General features: G+C 43.4%; 7 protein-coding genes across 7 annotated transcripts; 4 read left to right on the forward strand and 3 right to left on the reverse strand.

Annotated features, from left to right (window-relative positions):
• Positions 1-1,747: 1,747 nt before the first annotated feature.
• Positions 1,748-3,591, reverse strand: AOL_s00075g77 (uncharacterized protein; the record flags this gene model as incomplete). Its single annotated transcript, XM_011122388.1, has 2 exons — positions 1,748-2,846; positions 2,924-3,591. The coding sequence occupies 2 exons, from the start codon at positions 3,589-3,591 to the stop codon at positions 1,748-1,750; spliced, it is 1,767 nt and encodes a 588-aa protein (XP_011120690.1).
• A 1,327-nt stretch (positions 3,592-4,918) lies between these two features.
• On the reverse strand, positions 4,919-5,734 carry AOL_s00075g78 (uncharacterized protein; the record flags this gene model as incomplete). Its single annotated transcript, XM_011122389.1, has 1 exon — positions 4,919-5,734. One exon carries the CDS (start codon positions 5,732-5,734, stop codon positions 4,919-4,921), a length of 816 nt encoding a protein of 271 aa, XP_011120691.1.
• A 726-nt stretch (positions 5,735-6,460) lies between these two features.
• AOL_s00075g79 (uncharacterized protein) lies at positions 6,461-9,322 on the forward strand (the record flags this gene model as incomplete). The annotated part of the gene is made up of 1 exon (XM_011122390.1): positions 6,461-9,322. The coding sequence occupies one exon, from the start codon at positions 6,461-6,463 to the stop codon at positions 9,320-9,322; it is 2,862 nt and encodes a 953-aa protein (XP_011120692.1).
• Positions 9,323-10,417: 1,095 nt separating this feature from the next.
• Positions 10,418-13,885, forward strand: AOL_s00075g80 (uncharacterized protein; the record flags this gene model as incomplete). Its single annotated transcript, XM_011122391.1, has 3 exons — positions 10,418-11,504; positions 11,578-12,379; positions 12,562-13,885. 3 exons carry the CDS (start codon positions 10,418-10,420, stop codon positions 13,883-13,885), a joined length of 3,213 nt encoding a protein of 1,070 aa, XP_011120693.1.
• A 1,717-nt stretch (positions 13,886-15,602) lies between these two features.
• Positions 15,603-16,964, forward strand: AOL_s00075g81 (uncharacterized protein; the record flags this gene model as incomplete). The annotated part of the gene is made up of 2 exons (XM_011122392.1): positions 15,603-16,116; positions 16,177-16,964. 2 exons carry the CDS (start codon positions 15,603-15,605, stop codon positions 16,962-16,964), a joined length of 1,302 nt encoding a protein of 433 aa, XP_011120694.1.
• A 436-nt stretch (positions 16,965-17,400) lies between these two features.
• Positions 17,401-18,757, forward strand: AOL_s00075g82 (uncharacterized protein; the record flags this gene model as incomplete). Its single annotated transcript, XM_011122393.1, has 2 exons — positions 17,401-17,851; positions 17,916-18,757. 2 exons carry the CDS (start codon positions 17,401-17,403, stop codon positions 18,755-18,757), a joined length of 1,293 nt encoding a protein of 430 aa, XP_011120695.1.
• Positions 18,758-19,798: 1,041 nt separating this feature from the next.
• AOL_s00075g83 (uncharacterized protein) lies at positions 19,799-22,365 on the reverse strand (the record flags this gene model as incomplete). The annotated part of the gene is made up of 3 exons (XM_011122394.1): positions 19,799-21,795; positions 21,859-21,934; positions 22,054-22,365. The coding sequence occupies 3 exons, from the start codon at positions 22,363-22,365 to the stop codon at positions 19,799-19,801; spliced, it is 2,385 nt and encodes a 794-aa protein (XP_011120696.1).
• Positions 22,366-26,500: the final 4,135 nt, after the last annotated feature.

The following is a 26,500-nucleotide window of genomic DNA, read 5'->3' on the forward strand; positions in this document are numbered from 1 at the left end:
TGAATTGAGAAAATCAAGGCGGCAGGGATGCTGTCCTTGTCCTGTCTGAGGGGCAGCGAGATTACATACATACTTCAGCCAAGCCGAAGCAAGATGCAACCACCTGCATGCAAGCAAGCCCCCGATGCCCATGCCCATGCCAATATAATACATATATGTACTTACATACAGTACAATACATCACCAGAAGTAGGTATGCCTTGTCCTGTCTTGTCTTGTCTTGTCTTGTCATAGGTCGTAAGTATGTCTGGATAAGCTGCAATGCACTCCCGTTTGTAGCCCCAAAGAAGGGAGGGGTTTCTCGCTTGGGATTCCTTGAATTCGGCCATCAGAAAATTCTATGTCTCGAGGTTCCCCTTATCACACCCGAATCACCACCCTCGCCGCCGCATGCATCATGCAAGCCGTCTTCACCGTAATCAGTCAAATCACGATATCCATTTGATATCACCATCTTGATACACTATTTTGTTATCACCTACAGAAAATTCAACAGAAAATTTTTTTTATCCGTTGAAAGACAATCAGACACAAACTTTACAACCTGTCCAGATCTCAAGAATAGGAGGAGGAGGAGGAGGAGAGAAAAAGTATAACCCAAACCAAACCAATGCAACGCCATACCGTTGATATCATGCATCATATGACAATTCCAATGCCTCCCCACCCCCCGTTAACGTTCTCGGTCTTTACCCCATTCGTTCACCCTGCATATTTCAGACGACCGAGCTCGAGCTTAGAAAATCTCCCACCCTGAATGATTTAAAAAAAAAAAAAAAAAACTCAGGTGGCCGGTAACGTCAGGACAAGGGGAAAAAAATACCAATGCTCCGTACTTCGTTCGCTCGCGGTTTCATCTAGCCGAGAAAAGACAGCTTGAAGCTTATACCCCTGGTCCGATCAAATCTCCAGACGGAGTAGTACATAATAATCTCTGCAGATCAAAAACGGTACTAAAATATTTTGCTAATAATGCTTTTAGAAGTTCCTTACGATCCAGAATGAATAATATTCGAACCGGCCTGAAACTTTTAGTCTAGAATACTAACCAACTACTATACTAATTCATCTCAAGTGTAACTAACTAACAAGTTTAATTTAATTTTACTATATAAAGAACACCGCTTTTATATATATCTACTGACCATCTAAACGCTGTCCAAGAAATCTACCAGGAAGCTTTTCCTGCTGGGGGGAAACCTGAAACCTCGAGTTGGGATGGTTGTTCCCCTTTGACGGGTTGTGTGGCGCTTCCAGCTCCCACACATCACGACATGACAGCTTCCATCCATTAATATCACAGCTCCCCCACCTCCCATTCCCGAACCCCGACTGCGCTGATATAAAAATTAAACACAAAGCGAAATCCATACTTTGTTCTTACTCGATGTTAAATTCGTATTTAATCTAAATTAAAATCTAATGTTTTGATATTTACTTGTAGAATCGAATCGAATCCGAACAATCAAATGGGGATATATATCCGGATATACCTGCGCGCGAGCTCTAATAGCTTGAAGAATTGGTATAAATACTATTTACCGCTATACAATGTACCGATACTCAAGCGTTTCGAGTACTCGTTTGAATTTTAAATTATTTTATTGGTCTTACGGTCGAGGTTAATAAAATGTTTAATTTTCATTGAAAATGGATATATACAAAGCTGCAAGCAAATAATTTAACAAGAAGGAGCTATGACCAAGGTCCGCGATCATGTGCCGACCCCACCACCACTTCTAAATTATCACTCCTCCTCCCCCTCTCCAGCTTCAGACCCTTCATCCCCACCTTCCACCCTAGTAGGCCTCTTCTTCAAACCATCCCACCAAACATACCGTCTCCTCACAACCTCACCCCCCTCCACAACCCTCAAAATCTCCCCTTCCCTAACCCTCCTAGTCGAACCCGGCCAAAGTTCTCTAATATTAACCCATTTCAAACACCCAAAATCCCCATTCTTCAATCTCTTCTCAATAACTTCCTCCAAATCTCCCGTATACACCGATCTACCAGACGTACCGTACGAACCCGGTCTTCTGGGCCATGCATATTCCACCCGTTGTAATTTTGATAGATTCGGTAGGGTTTCCCATAATTCTTCGGCGTCGTAGGGGGAGTATTCGACGAATTTTAGAACCTCGAGGTTTGGGAATTGGGAGAGTAGGTATTTTACCTTGATGGAGTCGTAGTCTAGATGTCCCTTTGGAAAACCTAGAGAAAGGCGTTTGATGGTTTTTATTTCCGCGGGTTCGTTTTTTGGGCGGGTATTGAGATCGAGGATGGGGAAACTATTCCCTCTGACTAGAAGTCCACAATCTACCTTCACATTCGACCCATTCGCATTGCAATTTTGGAAAAAGGGTAAAGCATATGCAGAATCCTCGCAGGAGATATTAAAATCCAACGATCTCAGGTATTTAGGAAACTTCAGTTTCTTAACAACCGTAGATAGCTCCCCGCCTTTAATAAACCCTCCCAAAAACTCCTTCGTCTCGGAACTCAACCGTGGAAAGCCCTGTTTATACGCCTTATGTAATCTCATCTCCCCAGGACCTCGACGATACGTAACCCTGAACTCCTCATCCTCGCTATCGGAAGTCAATTCGATGTGCCGACGTGAGAGGCCACCGGGTGTTCTTTGCTCACTCCAATCCAGCGTAAGACTTTCTATGTTATCATAAAACGGCAGTTTTGATAATGAGGATATGACCGCGACAGATAAGTTCCTTTCGAATCCTTTATCCATGGTTAAGCAGATGGTTAAATTGATCAGTCTGGGGAATATGGCGATGGACTGAAGTGATCTATGCAGTTCATTCTGCCAGAAGTGTATCTTTGCCGAACTATATATCCGATTATATTAAATCAGAAATACTGTTTCTGTATATCTTGCATCTATATTAGAAGGGAAATAATATACCGAATATGATATCTCAACGGCTCCAACCACTTCCCATCAGCGAAATCACCGATCCCAACTCCGTCTTCATGTTTCGAAAGAATAACCCGGCCATTAAACCGTAACGGGAAGGAAAGGAAATAACAGTGTCTCGAGCATCTCGAGAATCTTTCTTTCTCATCATCGTCTAAAAACGATAGGATGCCATGACATAGTTCGGTAGGCAGGAGATTGATTAAATTCTCCCCGTCCGTCTGATCTTCTGTTTCTGTTTCTTCTGATTCTTCGTTGTTTGTGGCAGGGTCTTCGAGAGTTAGAGATTCTATTGCAATCTGAGGTTCTGATGAATCTTGTTCGTCTTTGAGTGTTTCTTCTTTGGTAGTGATATTTTCATGTGTTTCCTTGGGAGATTCTGAATCCTCCGTTGTAGTCTGAAGCTCCGGTTCAAGCTCCAACGGACTCTCTGATGTTTCCGTTTTTTCAACAGTCATAGATTCTTCCTCGTATACTTCCGTCGAAGGGATTGAATCTTTGGTTGTAATCTCAGACCCTTGTTCTGTGTGTGAAGAAACCTGCGGTGTAGCTTCCTTTCCTTCAGCTATAGCTATAGCTATACCCGTCTGTACTTCCCGAGGTACCTCATTAAAAGGATCAATCGAATCCTCCGGTTTTAATTCCACTGCCGCCATTTTCTTTTTATTGTATCTTTAAGTTTTTCTCTTTAGTTACGATAAGTAATATAGACGATTAATTTCATTTGATTTACGTTGAGATATCACAGACTATATATACACTAGCCCCCCTTCCCGCAAAAACCGTCCGCGTCGCCAACAAATCACTTCGTTGTCCAAAGGAGTCACGATATCACGCTCTTACGCGTTATTAACATCGGGAAATGATGCTGACGTCTATGACTCTTAAACTATCATTTTTTTGGTATACCCGCCAATCACTGGTGCTTGTAGATGGTCTTTAAACAACGAGGTTGGTGTTGAATACTAGCTACTGCCTAGGGAAGACTAAGACTAATTCCTTTGGAGGGAAAGTGTTGAAATATTCGGGGGCTGGAGTTTGTTAGGAATAGGATTTGGGAAGCGGACTGGCTTGGCATGGGGCGGGTGATTGCCAAGGATGAGGCGGTAACTCTTTTGGGAAAAGGTTGTGTTGGATCTTGTGGGGTCAACGCAAAATATGGTTGGCGGTGTCAACACAAGTGGGAGCTTCGAGTCCAGAGTTGGTGGTGTGCTTTGGGGCTGGGGAAGTACCATGCTTTATAACAAAAACCACCAGGAAGTTACAAACTAGGGCTGAAGGTACTTAGTGAACTGCTTCCCGACTAGACTATCAGACATCCTATCGACAAACTAGCTGGTATGCAACGAGTTAAATCGGTAGTTCAATAGCTAGATAGGTGGTTTATATTGGTCTCGTAAACCAGATTAAATGGGTAATTCGCTAGCTAACATGCGCATGCTGGCAACTAGGTAAATAATTCACTAGCAAGCAATTCACTAGCACGCTAACAAATTGATAAATAGTTCAGGAACTCAAGAACTTAATAGGCAATACCATAACTAGTGTTCTTCTAGGTCTAGGTATGAGGCAAGCGAACCTGAAAGTTTACCTTAGTAGCTATAGACAACATTCTCTAAACCTTTTATAATTTTAACAAAGTAATATATTTTTCGATTATATACATACACATATATGTATTTCAGATTACCAGATTTCATTAAGACCTCTCTTCTGTAGTCGGGTACTAGATCCATTTTTAAGTCGAGTATAATTCCAATCGCTGAATTCATGAAGAAGATTTCAGTCTATCAGGGGGATTGCGGCTTAAAAAACTTCTCTGCCTATGCAAATATGGCAGGTGCCGTCTGAAGGTTCGAGATCCCTTTAGGTTCCACCTCGCAGTTGATGATACTAAAGCCGTCGATTATATTACATTGGAGACTAGTTATGCTCGCCCAGATCCGATCATAATACATAAACCCGCCGTCCTAAGTTGAAATTTCAAATTTCAAACTCCTCAACATAGTCCCCTTCACCTTTTTCTACCGCTTCCTCACCCGCAAGGTATACATCGACCACATCACTCTCCTCTTCAAGGCGCCGAAGACCAGTATTAAACATCCATCTACTATTCCCCAACGTCGCTTTATCAACCTTCCTACTAGAGAACCACGAAAACTCTAATTTACGGTATTCAACCGCATATACCATTTCTCCAGGGGCTTGAAATCGTGTTTGTACTTCATGTTCTTCTATCCTGCTCTTCCCTACTCCTACATCTAATACATCGCTAATTATTGGAATTGGAACGCCGATGGCAGCTGGTAGTGCGATTGATATTGGAGCTGAGATTTCTCCGCCGGTATCTTTTAACTTAAAACTTCCACAGGAGATATTGGCATTTGTGATAGTTCGGAGTCCCACGATCATGTAGATATTATTCCGTCGTTTTCCTATCATCCTTAACAACCATTTTCGAAGACCAGGATCTGCGCAGATATGATCAAAAATATTTGTGGAATTTTCGAGTTGGTATGATTTATTTGAAAAACTTTCGAGAAGGACGTATTCTTGAGTTTTGAGATTGTAATTGGAACCGATTATCGCTGTTAGGTTTGAGTAGGTGGATGTGCCAAGAGTGCTGCGAAGGACTTCTTGGAAGTTGTTTCGGGATGTAGTGATTATATTGTCCTCAGAGATGATATCTGGAAGAAAGCTACTATCGTAGAATTCTTCTGCTGGTGATTTCCGGTTTGTGACGAGACGACCTAATTTCACAGCGTTCGTTGGAAGGGCTTCTGGAATCGTTGCCTTCATAGCGTTTGTTGGAAAATATGCAGCCTCGCAACCAAAGTGTGGAAAATATGCAGCTTCAATGCAACACGAAACATGAGTTAGGCGGTGGAAAATCTAGAAGTTGAGAAAGCTGATAGTTAGTTAGCTTGAAGGTATTGCAAAAGATATTTTTTTTCCAGAATAGCCCTACATATTTGAACTTGGATTATCTCAACTTCTGATGTTGAGGGCTCCTATGCATGTAGTTAAGTATACAACGGTCGACAAGTATTAAGTGGCTCTGCGGGCACAATTTGAACCTGACTAATGTTCCTTCAAGAATTGTTCACTTTTGCTTGAAAGTGCTAAATTCTCGCAGCTTATACGCCTATGAAGCAGCCTTGGAAGTTTCATCCGATGCATTGTACGCACACAGCCACCCCGGCATGCACATATCCTTAACTACTGTGTACAGCTCGCTCTGCAGCGCTGGCGAGGCTTTCAAGTTTCATGCCCAATCAGATCACGACCTACGCGCCCCCCGGCAAAGAGTTCATGAATTCCGTTAAATTCTAAGCAATATGTCCAACTGTTGGTGTGCCGTTGATCACCTGCTAATTGTTCCTTTTACTCTGCAAATTCTCTTAGAGCGGACTATATAATTTGAGAGGGACCCGTCTATATATATCAAAAGAAGCTACGAATTCGCGAATTATAAATTTTCCAACACTTCATCAGGTACCTTCCAACTGGGGCTTAAAATTTAAAATGGATGGTGAACAAGTTTCAGATCGAGAGGACGCACAGATGCATAGAACTGTCGAGATGTCCGAGCATTTTGACAAGCTTTTGACGATGTACTGGACGATAAGAAATAACGGCTATCTCAAGGAAATGACCATCGAGATAATGTTGGGTCGGTTGGACATCGAGTGCTCACGCCCTAGCATATCCAAGAATTTACCGGCAAAGATATTGTGCAATTGCTTCATCGATATGTCTTCCAACTACCGCAATTGGTCCGAGAAAGGAGGTGGTAAAGTTGCCATCGATTTGGCGATTTCAGCTCTCGAAGTGGCGGCTTCTATCGCCGTCAAGTGTCTATCAGGAGATAGATGCATAGCTCGATATATTCCCATCCTTTTTTCGGACCTCGCATCACTCCATTGTTATCGATTTTACAAACTTGGAAATCGAGAAGATATCGAAATAGCTATCCAAATAGCTGAAGGGGCCACTGTTCTTCCACTGATTACTGCCAAGGGCAAAACTGTGTGTAACCTAAATCTTGCGGAATTATACTACGCTAGATTTCATATTTTAGGGCGCCAAAAGGATCTTCAAAAAAGTATTCAATCCATGAAGGAAACTTTAGCGTGTCTTTCGATTGATACCTCACTCAGAGATTATTGTCTCTCTCGTCTTCAGATTTACTATCTTAACAGATTTATGAGGTCGGGGGATAGAAAAGATTTCCAAAGGGCCCTAGAATTGGTGCAGGAAGCGTCCCTAATGACATGGAATAACGACCCACTGATTTTAAATATGCTAATTTGCATTAAAGAAGTTTTCGATAGCTTTGATCATAGCATATTTGGCCAATTCGGGGACCCAAGTAATAGTGGAGATACCTTTCAAGTCCAAGTCGCAGAGCAGGCCGTGGCCGCGACACCGGAAAACTGTCCATCTCATGTTCAGAAACTGCTCTTACTCGCTTTTGCCTATGATAATAGGTTTTCGTCACTAAAGGATAGGGCGGATTTGCAAAGGGCTATACAGACGTTAGAGAAGGCCGCTTCTCTTATTCCAACAGGAGAAGGGGTACCAGCTCCCGTTTTAAGTACCTTATCTTGTCAATATGAGAGATGGTTTCAATTTGGTGGATTAGAAAATCAAGAAGATCTCTGGAAGGTGATGGCTTGCAATAGGGAGCTCTTTACGAATTCAAGCAGATACACACCGCTTGAATCAAGGATACTGAGCGGGGTCAGACTTTGCAACTTATATCTTCAATGTGGAGCCAATTGCGAAGCAGCCGAAGTTATGGCCGAGATAATTGCTCTTTTGTCTCAGATCACTCAGGGATCCCTCGATCGCCGTGATCACGAATACCTACTTTCCCAGACTACTCACCTTTCTTGTGCCGCCTGTTCATTATTTCTGGAGGTAGGTAGATCTGCTACCGAGGCATTCAGGGTACTTGAAGCTGGGCGGGGGGTGATGGCTAGCCTCGCGATTAGATCCCAAACCAGCGTCTCTCTTCTCGAGGATATCAATCCCCAGCTTCATAAGCGCTACCAAACACTACGGAATCAACTTTGCACCGGAACAAACGGTGACGATCAGCCCATGCTCGAGTCGAATCGAGACCCGCGAATCTTAGAGATACGCCAACCATTTTTTATCGAACGGGAACTCCAGGAAACCGAAGACGAAATTCGAAAAATACCTGGATTCTCTACGTTTCAACTTTCTCTTGGCGAAGAGGAGCTCAAGTCGTTGGCCACAGATGGTCCAATCGTGACTTTCAATAATACGTCAGATCGTTGTGATGCCCTTATCATTACTACTGCAGGGGTTGAGGCTCTTCTTTTAGAAGATCTTGACTCTCGGCACGCCGTACGCCGAATTACCCGCATATCCCAAATTTCAGGTCGACATCCAACCAAATTGGGGGATAATAACGACGAAATGGAAGATCTCTTGAAATGGCTCTGGGTTTCGGCTGTAAGGCCAGTACTAGATCATCTCGGTTACCTTCACCCGGCTCCAGGCTCTCGAAAAGATTACAAGTTGCCGCGTATATGGTGGATTACCTGTGGAGCATTGGGTCTTGCCCCACTTCACGCTGCGGGAATCTACGGCAAACCTGGAGCTGAATGCGCCATGGATTTCGTCGTTTCGTCTTACATTTCCACCGCTCAAGCACTGGATTTTGCGAGAACAAAATCACGGGCACAACTTGAACAGTCGAAGGATGCTCAAAAAGAGGCTTTGTTAGTTAGTGCGTCCGATGAATACTTGGGCTTCGAAGCAGAAATCCAAGACATTCGAGACATTATTCAAAATCATTGCAATCCCATTACGCTACAAGATGCATCACGAACAGATGTCCTACATCAACTCAAGAGTTCTAAAATAGCACATTTTGCTTGTCATGGAGTTTCTGTTGGGTTTCAAGGAGACCCCGGAGTTCCACGAACAAGCCCATCGGATAGCTATCTGCTTTTGAAAGGATCTAAAGACGACATAGACGGGAAGTCCAACGAAAAAATCACCGTAGCAGACCTCGTCGGAATAAAAAACCCCAAAGCAAGACTAGCATACCTCTCCGCCTGCTCGACCGCGAAGATTTCTCCGGACAAATTGTCCGATGAAACCATAAATATTGCAAACGCGTTTCAATTAGCCGGATATCCACATGTCGTTGGAACGATTTGGGAAGCAGAGGATGAGTCTGCGACGATGATCGCGAAGAGCTTTTACGAGAAATTATGGAAGGGTGACTCTGGACCACAAAGCTTCGATGTTGCGCTTGCATTACATCGAGCGGTAAAAGAGTTGATGAATGATCCGGAATGGAAGGATGATTTTATTGCATGGGCACCCTTTGTCCATATTGGCGCATAGTTCCTGGGATTTTTCGGGTTTGTTTGAAGGAGGTTTTGCCATACGTTACGTATATACGTTGCATATAGATCTAAATATATTCTGCCATTGCTTTATGCGGTGGTGCTCGCAGTCGGTTTACGGGTAGTGCGCACCGGAATCCTTCATCCTCCTAGTATTAGCTAATTACTATATACTTAACATTATACCGTCATGTGCCTCAAAGTTAAGATGCTGGGATAAGAAAGTATATATTTTAAGTCTCGATAGTTGCTCTAGCTCTGGGCTCTGGAGGCTATGTAGTTGCAGGTTGTCTGGTCTCAATTCGGTATGATCTGCTCAGTCTCGTAACCAATGATCTGCTCACCTCAATCCAACGCAAGAAATACAACAAAACCCTCAGATCTCGTGGTAACACGCAATAATGTGGCCAAGTTTTGCAATACTGGAAGAAAGGTTAGGAGCAAGGGTTGATTTGGATTCTTCTTGCCTATTATCCCAGATCCCTAATACTAACTCTAATGATACTAGTTTATCGACTTACCGGCCTACGGGTACACCCAAAGCTGAACGCGCGATTGTTACACCAGAACAAAGCTTCCACGTTAACCTCCAACGGCGGACGAACAACGCATAAAATGCAACGTTATCCTCAGCGCAACAAGTTCGGCTGATCTCGACTTAACAAGTAGCTATGAACCCCTATTCAGCGCCGTTATTTTCCATTTCACAATACCTAGAGAGGGATTAGTCAAGTTCATCAGTATCAATCCTCATAAGTTACATAGAAAAAGGCTGAAACACTATCTTTGTGGTGATCGTGATGTTGTGGCCAATGATTCAGTTCCAGCTGGTGGACGCGGACGCGAGGCTGCTATCTTTTCTAAGATATGTCGAGCCACCTTATCTGCATGAAGGCGCAGTAGCTGAGAAAAACAAAATCCGGGCGGCCTTATATCGATGGAGATTTATAAAGCCTTGCAAACCAGACCATGCCCAATGTTCTCAAGTTGTACACCATTCCTAAACTCCCATCTCCGCGCCCTCGAAAGCAGTTTTCCAGTCTCATAATTTTTTTAAAGCTTATACCGTTCATCGAAAAACTATATTGTAGAAATGGATGCAACAACTAAACCCACTACGACACAAGTACCCGAGCCTTCACCCAAACCGAAGTCTCACCATGACTACACGGTAGGGTGGGTTTGCGCACTGCCGAAGGAACAAACAGCAGCGTTCGCAATGCTCGATAAACAACACCCAGATCTTCCCATACCGCTGACGGATAAAAATTCATACATTCTCGGCGAGATACGTGGCCATAATGTTGTTATAGCATGTTTACCCTCCGGCCAAATCGGTAATAATCCTGCCGTGGCTGTTGCGACTCGAATGATCAGTACATTCCAGTCGATCCGATTTGGGCTCATGGTCGGTATCGGTGGCGGGGCGCCATCCAAAGTACGGCTTGGGGATGTTGTTGTTAGCACACCATTCGGTCGGCACCCCGGAGTCGTACAATGGGATTTCGGCAAGATGGAAAAGGGGTTTCGACGAACGGGCGCACTAAATCCCCCGCCGACTCTTCTATTAACAGCGATATCAAAATTAAGGACGATCGTAGAAGCAAAAGGGACGCAAATACCTACTTATATGGAGGAACTAAGAAACAACCACCCACGGCTTGCCCCCAAATATGCGTGGAACGGGTCGCTAAAGGATCCCTATCTGGATGAAACCCAGGAAGCGACATTGTTCGCACAGTTATGGGAAATAATTCTTTTTCTCATTAGTTTTATATTTGGTCGCTCCTTGGTCGCTCCAACGAATGGCCCGAAACCACAATCCAAAGACAGAGCATCGACATGCACGGAGCCTGAAATAAAACAGGAGGAGCCTTGCATTCATTATGGGTTGATTGCTTCCGGTAATCAGGTAATCAAAAACGCAAAATTTCGCGATAGCATCAGCGGGAGCCTTGGTGGTAATGTTTTGTGTTTCGAGATGGAAGCAGCAGGGCTGATGGCGGACTTCCCATGTATTGTCATCAGGGGCATCTGCGACTACGCAGACACAAAAAAGGCGAAGGATTGGCAGGAGTATGCGGCTGCGATGGCTGCGGCATACGCAAAGGAGCCTTTAAGCTATGTACAATCTGTTGAAGTTCAAAGAGAAAAGCCGGCTAGGGACATCATGGATCAAGGTTAGTTAGATTGTTGGCATTTGCCGATGTTTAGATTTGAGTGTGCTTTTCAGTCTTCTAAAATGAAATCTAGTTCTTGATTATACTACGGCCATAAAGTCTAGACTAGACCGAGACGAAGATCTCAAGGTCCTTGCTTGGCTTACGAAGGTGGATTATGGCCCCCGTCAAAGTGACATTTTCCAAAACCGACAACCAAATACAGGAATATGGTTCTTAAATTCTCCAGAGTACCAATCGTGGTTATCAAGTCAAGAGAAGCAAATCTTATTCTGCCCCGGTATTCCCGGGGCGGGCAAAACGTTTATAACATCTATTGTGGTTAACCACCTGACCAATTGGTTTTCAGACGATGAAACTATTGGTACTGCGTATATTTATTGCAACTTCAAAGAAGCCCTTGAGCAGAACTTTGATCACTTACTATCTAGTCTGCTGAAACAGCTCACACAAACAAGGCCTTCTTTGCCTGAAGTTGTGAGAAAACTATATAAACAGCACCTAGATAAAAAAACGAGGCCATTGAATGACGAAATAGTCAAAGCCCTCCATTCCGTAGCGGCTACGTACTCAAGGGTATTCATCATCATTGATGCTCTTGACGAATGTCGAGAAGACGATGATTGTCGAACTAACTTCATCTCCGAACTTTTAAAGCTTCATGACAGAATTAATGGTGTCAACCTTTTTATAACTTCCAGGCCGATTCCAGAAATTGAAAAAGAATTTTGGGGCAATCCGACAAGATCAATCCGTGCCTATGACGAAGATGTACGGAAGTATCTTATTGAAAAAGTGTCACGTTCGAAAAACACAAAGGTAAAGGAATGTGAGGAGCTAGTGGTTAACGGGATTTTAGAAGCGGTGGACGGAATGTAAGTTGTATGATATCGCCATGGAAAGGTGGCTATTTAAATTTTCTCATAAATCATCTTTACCAAACACCTCAACTGTGTATTGGATCAATTACTACCTTCCACCACCAGGCCCTCCGTTCCCCTTCGCTCATCGTTGTTTAAGCCAGTACAGGGCTATACTAAGTCTGATTCCCTCATAGGTTTCTGCTAGCAGAACTGTATTTCGAGTCAGTCCGTACGAAAACCTCGAAGAAAAAAATAAGAATTGCCCTGGATACTTTCGGTAAACAATCTGGGTTTAGCACCGACGCCTACAAGCGAGCGTACGAGGGAGCTATGGAGCGTATTAAATCCCATAACAAAGACTCCGAAGAACTAGCGAAGCAGGTCCTTATGTGGGTAGTATATGCTACGAGACCGCTCACGGTATCCGAGCTCCAGTGCGCCCTTGCTGTGGAGATAGGTACGCATGCCTTCGACGAAGAGAATATTCCGGACATCAACCGTATGATATCTGTCTGCGCCGGACTTGTCATTATGGAAGAGAACAGCAAAATTATGAGACTAGTTCACTATACGGCGCAAGAATACTTTGAAGATCACCCGCAGGCTTTATCTTTAAACTGTCATAACGATATCTTAGAAGTTTGTGCAACTTACCTCTCCTACGACATATTTGAGACAGGGCCCTGTGAGTCTGTGATACTCTTCTTCGCTATGCTAAAATTAAACGCTTTATACGAATACGCTTCACACGATTGGGTTCACCATGCCTATAAATCCTCCGTTCGAGCAACGCCCCTCGTCATGGGCCTCCTCCAGAATCAAAAAAAATTAGAGGCTTGTAACCAAATCCATACACTCAATGATGACAGGTGGAATAAAGATAAAAAGAGATACGATAAAGATAAGGTGATGACAGGGTTGTGCTTTGCAGCCTGTTTCGGTCTCGAAGGGCCTGTGGCAGCTTTCCTCTCGGCGGGGGCTGACACGGAGACTTGGGAGCATAGAAGTGGAGCTACTCCTTTATCGGGGGCAGTAATCTGTGGACATGGGACGGTGGTGAAATTGTTGTTAGAAAATGGAGCGAATATCGAGGCAAAAGGCTATTCCAATCATACTCCGCTACATTTAGCGGTTATACACAAACATGAGGCGATCGTGGGCCTATTATTAAACAGCGGCGCCGATATAGAAGCAAGAGATATTTTTGATCACACGCCACTAGCATTGGCAGCTATTCATGGGAATAAATCGATAGCGAGCCTCTTAATAGAAAAGGGCGCAGATATAGAAGCGAAGGGCGATGACGGATGTACACTGCTGCTTTTTGCGGCAATGAACGGAAGAGCCGAAATAGTGGAGCTTTTACTTCACAATGGTGCCAATAGTGCAGCGAAGAACAACCTTGGACACGGTCTGCTATCGGTAGCAGCCATATGGAGGCATGCGGCTGTGGTTAAGCTGTTACTCAATTACGGTGCTGATATCGAGGCTAATGACGGGGGGTTACTCCGTTATTAACGGCAATTCTTGGAAGTAGCTTAGTCGTTGTGAATCTGTTACTCGAAAAGGGAGCCAATATTGAAGCAAGGGGAAAGCAGGAGATGACACCCTTGTTGAGTGCAGTACAGGGCGGGCAGCTAGACATAGTGGGACTATTACTCATGAGGGGGGCTAATATTGAGGCGAGGGACAATCAAGGGAGGACTTCGCTGTTATTGGCGGTACTAAACGCAACTTCCCGACCCGGGCCACAGGACCATTGGATGATAAAGTTGTTACTTGGTCGGGGTGCTAATCCAGAGGTAGAGGATAAAGAATGCAACACTCCTAGATCAGTAGCATTAGAACACAGGCGTAAAGGAATAGTTGAGCTACTAGATACTGTCTCAACTTCGATCAGGGATTTCAGGCTCGGCTCGGCTGGGGATTCATCATTTCGGATCGAATGGTCATCAGTTCCTGAGCCAGACGCGACGTCGACGAGCTAGGTACAGAGGTTATAAGCTAACTACTAGTTAAGCTATCTCTCTATATATCTCATAAGAATTAAAAAGTCAACTCGGCTGCACTATGTATATAACTAGTCTCGTATCCAGGTATATAACTATAGTTATGTTTTAATTGAATATTCCCGGGGCTTTAAATTATAAACTATAGAACACAATACTATAGTGCTATCGCGGGTAGGGGGCTGGATTACGTACTAGATCTACAGACCGAAATTATTTCTTGTGTCTATTAACATCTCTAGATAAGTACCTAACTACGAAACTTATAATTAATTCCAATGATAATTGGTTCTAGATGGTAACTGGCATATAAAGTTATAAAAAAGTACCTAAATAAGATCAATAGGATACTAACCGCGACCCGGACTGGAATATTAATCGTTATACTGTTTTCGTTGCAAAATCCAAAATTTCCTAGTATGGCGTCCCAAATGTGTCAGATGTTTTTATATATGTCGGGCAGAAAAAGTGGGCCTGTTAACTACGTTTGGTAACTACTCAATTTATTTTAGGTTAGATTAGTTATTTACATATTTTAGGGACTGATTTGTAGGCTAATATTTTTAGGTTAGCCTACATATTTTTAAGCTGGTTTATAGGTTAGTGGTTTATAGGTTGGTGTATAGGCTAATAATTTATAGGCTGGTGGTTCATAGGTTGTTTTATAGGCTGGTTTATAGGTTGGTTTATAGGTCAGTCCGCTTGTCTTTAAGCTGGTATATGGGTTGGTAGACAGGTTTGTGGGCAGTCTACCTGCCTGCGAACCGGCCTATAATCTAGTCAGTAGGTCAGACAGCAGGCCAGACAGTAGGCCAGACAGTAGGCCAGACCGTAGGCTAGATAGTAGAGTATGTGGGTGTTTGGTGTAACCGAAAGTAGATAGAGTGATTCCCAAACGTGGTTAGGGGGTACAAAGTGTGGACCGCGTCTGCAATACGAGACTAGTTAGGTGGCCCACTTTTCCATTTAATGTATATATATATATAAACATCTGATACATTTAGGACGTCATAATATCAATCGATTCACGGCGAATATCATAACACACTCAACTCAAAGCCAAGATTTTGCTCCATATGCCATTTTGTTCCTACCGCGGCCATATACGCAAAGTGGCACCATCCCTGGTACCCCGCAATCACTAGTACTACTTCCGTCTGTAAACTTCATATCTGCGGTCTAAAATACGAAACCAGTCCAAAACTACACATAGTTACTAGATAATCATGAAAAACTTTATCCAAAAATTCCAAAACCTAGCCCCAAAATCCAAATCCACAACCCGCCCCAAAAATGACTCCAAATCCCCGGCCTCCACTTCCGGTACCTCCCTCGACACCATCCCCCCCGAACTCCTCTCAAACATCCTATCCCACCTCCCCTCCAAACGCGACATCTTCCCCCTCCTCCTAACCTCCAAACGCCTCTACCACATCACATACCCTCACATCTGGAAAAGACTCGAATCCAACATCCACGAACGATCCACCTCCTCCTTAAGTCATAGATATCGAAAAACTGGACTTCGAAGATTAGGCGATGATATTACTGATCAAGTATATAATCTGAACAAAGATGATATTCTGGGCTTTAAATATCTTAAGCATATAGTATTCTGGGCTGCTGATTTAGATGCGGGGAGTGTTTGGATTGATTCTGGATTGTTTGGGGTTGTTTGTGGTCAAATCAAGGCGGGGAGGATGAGGTTACGGTTGTTGGAGGTTATATTGGAGAGGCCAGGTATTTCCTTAGAAACCTTCAAGATATTATTTACAGTAATTTTTGTTAATTTTTGTTTAGAGCAAGTATGCCACGAAGCGCGTGAATTCTTAAGTGTTCTGAAAGAATACTCTAAAACCTGGCCTCAGAAGCTCAAAATCAGGATAAACATCCCCTGGAGCGACCAATTCTCCGAATTCATAGCCAATAACTTCCGATTAGAAGATATTACAAACCTACGTCTTCGCTCCGACGTAGATATCCCATCCGACGGTGTCGGCGAAGATGTTGTTGAGAAAACAATCGACAATATTAAACGACTAACAAATCTTCTCCAAAGACTCCCATCTTTAAAGATTCTATATATTTCAGGATCGGAAAATAGATGCGAAAGGGTTCCGACGCTGGTTCAACCGCTGTTATCTGAGTTATCTCAACTACAAGATACAATTTTGGGGTTGAAAAGAGTTCAAAGTCTTCATATTTACGGTCCGCTCTTTCATCCTTCCTTCTTCGTCACTCCACCGGAAAACGTCAAGAAGTTGACTTTCACGCGATGTTTCTCATGGGAATGGTGGCGACAATTTTCACAATGTCCTTTTTCAGAGGTCGAGGAGTTAGAACTCTATGTTGATACGGATTGGATTATTTCCGAATGGGGTTCTCCGGATGATATTGATATGAGGATTCAAGGACAAAATTTTGTGTATAGGATGGAACATCTTGAACTGAAGAGTTTGAAGAAATTTAAAACAGATAGATGGGTTCGTTTGGATTTTATTCCAGAGGGGTTTTTTGATATAGTGGTTGCGAATAATCCGGGACTCGATGAGGAAAGTCGGAAGAATTGCGAGATTATGAAGGAATAAGTAAAGCCTATCGCAATTAAAGGAAGGATGGGGAAGCGCTATTATTCCGATTTAGGTGTAGAATATACTATAGCTAACAGGGAAGGTCAATTTGAAAAATTAACAATTAATAAAAATTTAAACCCCAGAAAGGGCGGTATATGAACACTTATTATGACCAAAACCCACAATTCTAGAGTTTTTAAAATTTTACATTCAAGACTTATCTTAGCTAAAGAAACCTCCTTAGCTTCATCCTGTGACGCTAGCCACTACCCTTCCCAGACACCACCCAATCAACCTCCACCCTCACCAAAAGTGTTGCATATGTTGCATTTTTCTCTATCATGAAATATTAACTAACTTCACATCTAGATATAAACCTCAAATACACTTTTACTTTACTTTACTTTACTTTACTTTACTTTACTTTACTCTACTCTACTTAAGCAAAACAATGAACCCCACAAAAAACCACTCCCCAATCCACTCCCTCCCCCCCGAACTCCTCACCTCAATCCTAACCCACCTAACCCGTCAAGAAACCTACCCCCTCCTCTTCGTCTCCAAACACTTCCACTCCATCTCCCTCCCAAAGATATGGCATACCCTCTCCACCACCCCCATAGAAAGACTCGTCACCCGATCAGGAGAACCAATGAAGGGCATCGGCCTTCGAAAGCTAATCTCCAACTCCAAGGAATTTGGATTCGAAACAATAGAAGGGTTTAAACATGTCAAAGAGATACATTTTAACGGTCCCCAGGATTTTGTGGATACTGCCGTGTGGGTTACCAGTGGACTTTTGGAGTTTATTACGGGGTTGATCGAAACTGGGGGGATAAACCTTGTAAGATTGGAGATTGATAGCGTCATGAATGCGAGGGCGTTTAGGATTACTGCCAGGGGTGAGAATGCGGCGATTGGTTCTAAGATTGCTGGTATAATACTTATAATATATATATAATACAGTGGAAAACCTCCCCCACATGTGCACCTTCCTAAACGCTATAAAACACCACTCCGCAGCCACAATCATCCTCAAATACGTCAACAACAGAGAAACAGACATCGACTTCCCCTTCGAACTCTTCAACCCAAACAACATCACATCTCTCGACATCATCCACAGCGACACATGGGGTCATAATTCCCACCCAAGGGACTCAGTAATCAGAAATACCACAACCCTAATCTCCATCCTCTCGCAAACGCCATACTTAAAATTTCTAAAATTGTTCTTAGCATACCCTCTAGAAGAAGGTACTGATCAGGAACTAGAAACTAACTTTCAAAATACAATCTCATCACTCTCACGCCTCGAAGTCCTTCAAGTCACCTACGCACTTTTCAGCCCTTCATTCTTCCTCACACCCCCAGAAACCACAAAATCTTTAACAATAATGCAACACGCTTCACAAACCTGGTGGGAGAAACTATCGAAATATACTTCTAAAAATCTCGAAACCTTAAGGATATTCACCCGACACGCGCCGGCGCCGCGTAAACGTTTTCCTCGAGAAATTTTTTATCGCTTTGATATGACCACCCTGGAATTAAAAAATTTGAAAAGTTTCTCGATGGGTTGTGATGAAGGTCCCGTTCCTAGAGGGTTTTTTGATCTACTTTATGCGAATAATCCGGGACTTGGAGAGGATTTGAAGAAGGCTGAGAGGGAGGATAAATTGAGGATTGAAAAAGCGTTGAAGTTGGAGTTGAGGTCGTTGTTGAATGCGCATGAGGATGAGGACGAGGATGGTGATGATGGGGATGAGGACGAGGATGATGATGATGATGAGGATGATGATGACTGAGAGTAGGTTTAACTCAATACGTTGCATATATAAGTATAGTAGTAAGTAGATTTTATACATAAGCAATCCAGCTATGCATATATATAGAGCAAAAGTTCTCAGATAACTAAGTACCTAGGCAGCTACACATACAGATTCGAGTTTCTGTAACTTAATAGTATCCCTTCCATTCCCCTCTTCCTCACCCTTCTGTTTAATTTCCCCCCCTCCCGCGTATTCCTACCTACCTACCTACCTACCTAGCTCCACAATATACTAGAAAGTAAAAACATCTCTAAATACTGTTCTAATCCGTATTGAACACCGTAATTATAATACCGTATTTATAACAAAAAAAAACTGTATTAACACAGTATCAATAAACCCCCCTCCTTCCGACACAGTATATATACACCATATATCTCCACCCCACCCCTCAAGTCAAACTAGCCAGCCATGCATGCACCATCACTACAACATTAACATTCACCCTCTATAATTCTAATTCTAATTCTATCTCTATAACCCCCCCTCAAAGGAAAACGAAAAGTAAATCCAAAGGAAGAAAAAAAGTCTTAATAGTAATAATAATAATAGTTAATAAAAACAAGTGATTTCCATTCGCATTTTAACCCCATCTTAATACGCCAGTTTTGTTTTTCAAACAAGAAAAAAAAAGAGAGAGAATAAAAAGAAGGACAGACGATTAAATAAAAGAACGCAGGAAGAAAAAAAAAAAAAAAAAGAACAGACACAAGCCGTATGAGACCGAGTATCTATCTACATCCTCTTCCCTCTCCATCCTAATCCTCATACCCCCCGAGGGAAAGGTTAAACTGTAGACAAAGAAACCCGTCTATAAAAAAAAACCAGAAGGAAGAAGAAGAAAAACAACAGCCATTACCAGTAAAAAGTCCCATCAATCCACAGCGTCCATCCCATTCCATCCAGAATCAATAGTCATTAAAACCCAACCCGACAGTGTTCCATAAAAAGAAAAATGCGTATGAGAAACAGCCTTAGCTCCTCCTTCCCCCCAAAAAAAAGGGAAAAAGAGAAAACTTAAAAGACCATCTCCTCCCTATCAAACGCATTACTGAAACTATCAGGCGGCGTAAGCGCCCCCAACGCCCGTCGCATATGACTATTGATAATCTGCAATCCATACTGATAGCTCGCATTCACCCATCCAAACCCTTCCCTCGCAACACCCTTAAAATCCAACCCTTGATTTCCATACTCCGCATCAACTCGATGAGGATCAACCGGTCGCGTAACATCATACTTCTCAACCACAACACCGTTATAGTCAAAAAACGCTTTCGTCATCATAAACAGCCATCTATACGCAAGACGCTCCGCTTCCTGATCGAAGCCATAGCGTTGAAGGCCGCCCCATGCGAGTATCTGCTGCGGTGCCCATCCGTACGGATAGTCCCATTGGCGATTCGGGCGATCTATTCCCACAACCCCTCGGGACTCCTCCGTTCCGGCGACCAACCCGCCCAATACCTCAAACTTGGGTAATCCGCGTTCGACCATAGATCGTGCTTGGCCTGGTGATGCTACTCCCGCCCACATCGCCCAGAATGTAGTGGCCGTTTCGTAGAAATTTTGCTTCTTCTCGACGGTGTCGTAGTCGAAGAAGAATCCCTTCTCGGGGTTCCACATGTATTTGTCCATAGCCATCTTACGCTTTCTGGCACGACGATCCCAAATGGCGGAGGACTCGACATGACCGCTCTTCTGGTCGCCAACAAGCCATTCTTCGGGGACAGCCAACTTATCCCCAAAGACGGTTCGAATAGTCTTGGCAATGTCCGCCTCATATTTATAGAGCAGAGAGTTAAGATCGATAGTCGCGAGGTTCCCGCAGATTCTTTCAAGACGGTAGGAAGTATCATGGCCGGACTCACGAACTGCTCGGTCGTGCAAAAAGTATTCATCCAATTCCGGCTCCGAAACGACGCCGTCATTATAGGCCTGCTGAAACTCGTCAAAGCTCATATTGTGCTTTTCGGCATACGGTTGCAGGAGATGCTCGAAATGTGAAGCTTCAGTTTCCGGAGGGATACCTTTGCCTTCCGGGCGGTAACGCGAGAGACCGGTGACCTTGTCCAATCGCGGCTCGGACATCCAAACTTGATGGTACTCCTTCATGGCGGCGAGAAGTGCCTGTCTGAGGAATTCCTTTGACTCAGGTTCGTGTCGGATTCTTTCGTAGACACGGAGAGCCATGTCAGTTAAAAAGGGGGGTTGCGAACGGGAAAGATAGTAGGATCGGTTGGCGTTTAGGATCTTTCCGTAATGCTGGATGCAGAATGCGAAGTGCTCAACCATAGCTTTGGCGAGATCGACTTTGTTGTCGACAATAAGACCAAGCGATTCCATATATGAATCCCAGCCGTAAAGTTCGTTGAAACGACCACCGGGGACAACGAACGGCTTTCCAACGAGTGTCTCTCGACCGGTCTTGGGATCGATTTCTTTATCCATGGCAAGAGCGAGCAAGCCAGGTTTATCATTGAGCGACTTGACATAATCGGGTGTTATATCTTTGGGGAGCTGGATAACCTCCAATCGCAGTTCCGGACGGTCAGCAGCTACCTGTTGGTAGTATTCCAATTGCTCCGGTGCCCCGATAGGGACGTAGATGCGCGGTCGCGGGTCATCCGTGCGATCCTTAGGATCAAACCCAACGACTTCGATAACGCTGGCATCAATACGACGGGTAAGGCCATCCCAGAAACTAGTCCTGATCAATCTGGACAAACGGTCAACGGGGTTTTCGTTCAAACGAGCTTCATCTAAGACAATGTAGCGTCGTCCGAATTGCTTGGCATAAGTGAGTTCCTGCAACAGGTTCGACAACATGTAAGTGCCTCGAATATCAGCACGGTTGTATCCACCGGAGTTTGCAGTTCCAAGGGTAATTGTTTTAGGGCCTCCATCGTCGATGGTGATCTGGTAGTTTCCGTCGGTATCTTCGGATTCGAGAAGAGATTGAAGGGTGGTGACGACATTGATGAAGAACTTGCGAGGGAGAGAGGACGGTTCATCTGCATGAGACCTAAATTAGCAATATGTTTTTTTTTCGAGAGAACCGTGCGTGGCAGCCCTACCATAAGATGCACGTCTGCGTCCGCCACTCCTTGGCTGGCCATCAATACCGGGACCGGATCCTAGGGGTATAGCAGCCTATATAATAATAAAAGACGCCGTTAATATCGTTTTTTTTTCCAATTTGTTTTTCTTTTTACTTCATTTTTTAAAAAATAAAACTTTGAGGGAAAGATAAAGGGTAAAAAAAAACTTACCGAAGTTGAATACGTCCTAACCTTGCTACGAACAGCTCCTTTTTTGGTAGACCCAATATCATGATCATCTCCATAGTAGATATGGGCAGGAGCAAATTCATGCAAGGAGTCGTGTGATGTGTTATATCGAAGAACGCCTACAGTACGAGGAGCATCGTTGGTACCGGCAATATTGGAATGGACGGTGATGCCGTCAGCTTCAAGAGAGGCCTTTGCAACTGCTGGAACGATCTGTTCGATCCTTTGAGGATGGACAATGGTTGTTGATGGACGAAGGCTACCCGGTTCCGGGGCGTGAGGTCCGCTTTCCATGGTTCTTTTTTGGTTCTGGAGGGGGTTTTCTTTTTGGGAGCTGGGTTTAGCTTTCGTTTACGTAGGAGGGGTAGATTTGACCCGGTCCTTGTCTCGGTAGAGCTGGGTAAACTAGCTATACGCCGGCTGGACTAGGCGATATTAATGGACGTGAGGGGATGTGGGGGATTGAAGCTGGTGATAGGTCTGATGAGGAGGGTAATTGGCGTTGTGATAGCTCTGGTGGAGGATGTACGTAATAGTGAAGGTGAGCGAGAGAGTTTGGTCTGAGTTGACTGACAGACTTCAGAGCGAGCTTGTGCTTGTGCTGTTTCTTTCTCGGGCGAGATAGTTTCCTGACACAGACCACAACTGATCAGATCGAATTGAATTGAATTGAATTGAACTGAATTTTGATATTTAGAATTCCGAGGCCGGGAATAAATAGAGAAATTTTTAGTTTTTTTTTATAAAAAAAAAAAAAAAAAAAGGAATCGTCGGTCGGTCGGTTTTAAAATGCAGGGTAATATTGTTAGTAAATAATAAGTAGCTTAGCTATGCCATGCGATGCAATACAGCTCAGTCGACAGGTATAGGTTCTATTCCCCGCTGCTGACCGTCACCGTCCTATATAACAATTATTTCCACGCAGTTCGATGCACGCAGAGCTCAGATATGCGTCTGCAATGGCGAGGTATATGTATGTATGTATGTACGTATGTACGTATAATCCCAGGAATTCCGAATTCTTTCTTTCCAAAAAAGAAGAAGAGGGGAGAGGAAGAGAGGAAGGAAGAAAGAAAGAAAGAGAGAAAGAAAGAAGAAAAAGAGAAGGGCTGGAAGGAACTTGATTTTAAAGAAGCACTAGATCCAAAAGTAAAATCCTTTTTTTCTTTCAATTGAAAATGTCTGATTGATTGATTGATTGATTGATTGATACTTGACAATAGTAATAATAAAATAATGGAGAGGCTAAGCTAAGGGGGATTCCGATTTGAAGCGTGATGACTTCACAGCTCGAGAAACCATGACAGGGGCCCTTGTTCGTCTCCAATCAACCTAAAATCCCCCATCTGTCTCCCCTCACTCTTTTACTCTCTTACTCTCTGACTCTATAAGTCGTTCATGATATCGATCATGATGATACAATAGATCCGAATAGAAAAAAAATAAGAGGAAAGAATAGTAGAATTCCATCAACAACATCGACATTTACTCAACCTTAACAGCTTAAGCTATCACAAGAATTTACCCAAATTCCATACATACCCTCCACCCAATTCGTCAGTTAAACATTAATTCCCCCACGCTTTTTTCCTATATTAATTCCCCGAGAGAGGGGAAAAGAGTAGTAGTAATAGCAACAAACAATTGGCTTCCAGAGCTCATCGCTACCGGGGTCATCCAAAGCTTCTTCTTCTTCTCTTCAAAAAAAAAAAGGGGAGGGGGAATGCAAGCTCTGTGTACTGGCTGGCTTCGGACGTGCTCCGAAACGGCGAAACGGTCTACGTCCACACCACCACCACCACATTCATGCATTCCCACCTCTTCCCTCGAGAAAAAAAATAAAATAAAAAATAAAATAAAAATAAAAATAAGAAAAGAAAAAAAAGAACGTTCGATGGTTCTATCCCAGCTCTAGAAGAGCGAAAAAAAAGAAGAAGAGGAAGCTAGAGCATGTGGTTGTCTATCGACACCAAAAAAAGCTCGGGAGTTCTGGTGATCTTTGCTGTCAGTTAAAACCGTTAGTCTTCAGTGACGTATAAAATGTTTTAGAATAGCTGGGAAGAAAGAAAGACTTCTGTTCCAGCATGCAACATGCAACATCGACAGATATTTATATTTATTTTATATTTGAGCTTAAGCGTCTCACAGAAAAGATCACACGAAGCTCTAACGTTCGGTGTGTCACCCATGTGATCACCTATTCACTTCAGAGGATAACCCCATAGACGGGCTTCATCTCCGGGGAGGAGAGTGGTATCGTAATTATGGGGAAGCTTAAAGAGAGAGAAGAGAGAGCGGACACTGAGCGAACAACCGGAGATTTGGCCGGTCAATAACCCATCACATATATCACATTACTACATCTGAACGCCTCGTCCGATGGCCATTGCAGCATTACATTGAAACAGCGCCCCCCAATGAAGCTGTCTTTTGGTGCTCGAGCTTTTTTTTTGGTCTGAGAGGTTGAAAAGATCAGATGACCCTTGCAGCCAACAAAACCACAATCTTGGGTCAGGGACCGGCCGGAATGCCCAGCTTTGGATCCAGTCAGCCAACAGGACAGGTACTTCGGTACGTACTTACATACATAGTATAGTATAGCATGTTAATGGTCAGTGTTAAATGTTAAATGTTAAATGTCACGTTAATGTTATGTTATGCGTAGTGTTCTGCATATTAAAGTCTAAAATACCGGGCTGCATTCCATCGTCACAAGTACCCTCACGATCACCAGCTTCAACATGTATCTCCGATTGGTACCATTGTATGTATGTAAGTATGCATATGGTGACCAATTCCCCAGACCATTCCTAACTTTAATCAAAACAATATGTCCAAGCCTCATCATCATCATCTTCTTCTTTTTCGTCTTCTTCTTCTTTTGTAAAAATGGGGAATTCCTCCCAAATCCCCCCTCTCTTCCTCTCCACAAAACCATCACCCCCACACTCTCCATCCCGTTAAGGGAAAGTAACTATGTAACTACCACACACACCCCTCTGAAGCAGATTTCGAGAAGAGCTCGCCGGCGAATAAAACGCCGATGATTCTACTGTCCTTACATCCTGATCATCGGGACATGTACAGGTGCTGGTTGGGGTATTCGTTACGTCGTGCAGGCCGTGTCTGAGATTGGCGACGGGGAGCAGAGAACATGTGTTGATGCAGGGTCTGTTGCCTGTTGCCTGTCCGGCTTAAATAAATTGTGCGCACGCGACAAAAGCCGATTTAATTCATCCACAAAAAATTTTTATTCTTTTTTGATCCAGAGAAAGAATTTGCGCGAGTTTATCTCATCTGATGTTATAACGGCGATTTAAAGATTTCTTCTTCACAAGGCTACTGCTACTACGGAGATATGCGATATGATGATTACAATGAATAATATGTAGAGATGTAATAGAATAGGATTCAATTGATACAGCTACTCTAAATAAGTACTTATGTACTAACAAAGAAACGACGCGCCCTTCAGAAGAAAACTTTCAAAATCACCACTCTTCCAATTTAACCTCCCATCTTCATCTCGTCTCATCTGGATAAGAAAAAAGAATGATTTTGGGAAGAACCTGTCAGACCACCATCACTGCCAACCCAAAATGCGATCATCTGGTTCCCCGAAGGAAAAGAACAGGGTCAAGCAAGTGGGTCGAGATCATCACCACCTCATCCTCGATAAAAAGAACGGGTAACAAAAATCGGCTTCACTCTGTGGCAGCGAGGTAATAAGGATAGACCATCCAGTCATCAGCCAGGATTGGAAAAGTGGCTCTTTTAAAGAATTCAAAAGAGGTTGTACACTATAGAAAAGATCCTATCTGTGAGGTTGTTAGTATATTGTACTGTATTGTATTGTATTGATGTGTATCTTTTGAGGGGGGGTTGACATACGAAGTGTGGTCTAAAGAAAAAAGAAGAAGAAAAGTCCAAAAGGTTTGGGAGCAGAGGGCCTTTTATAGACGACACTTCCCGCCGGACGAGGGAAAAAAATTTTACAATGTTTGTGCGACAACACATTTGGTAGGAGCAAACAGTCAACACCAAAACTCTCAACAAACAAGGGTTCACCGGGTTCACCAGGTTCAACCGCTGAAAATTTCATCACGACTAAGCTCTATCAAGGTTACTACCAAACTACCTACCAAAACTTTCCCTGAGGAACTCTTCTCACAATTGCGAAATGCCTCGGTTTCCCTCAGACACTTACTTACTATTGTGTATGTACTAGGTAGAGACAATCACGAGGGGAAATCGGCTAAATCACGAGGAGCTCTTCACAAAAAAGGTTTGATATCTACAATATAATATTCAATCCGCAGCTCTGGACCTTCATCCAAACAACAATCAAAACATCTCGAATCGTCCAACGGTTTAAGATACCCGCCTGTCACGCGGGAGACCGGGGTTCGACTCCCCGTTCGAGAGCTTC

This window comes from Orbilia oligospora (assembly GCF_000225545.1).
Source record: "Orbilia oligospora ATCC 24927 unplaced genomic scaffold scaffold00075, whole genome shotgun sequence".
Lineage (NCBI taxonomy): Eukaryota > Fungi > Ascomycota > Orbiliomycetes > Orbiliales > Orbiliaceae > Orbilia > Orbilia oligospora.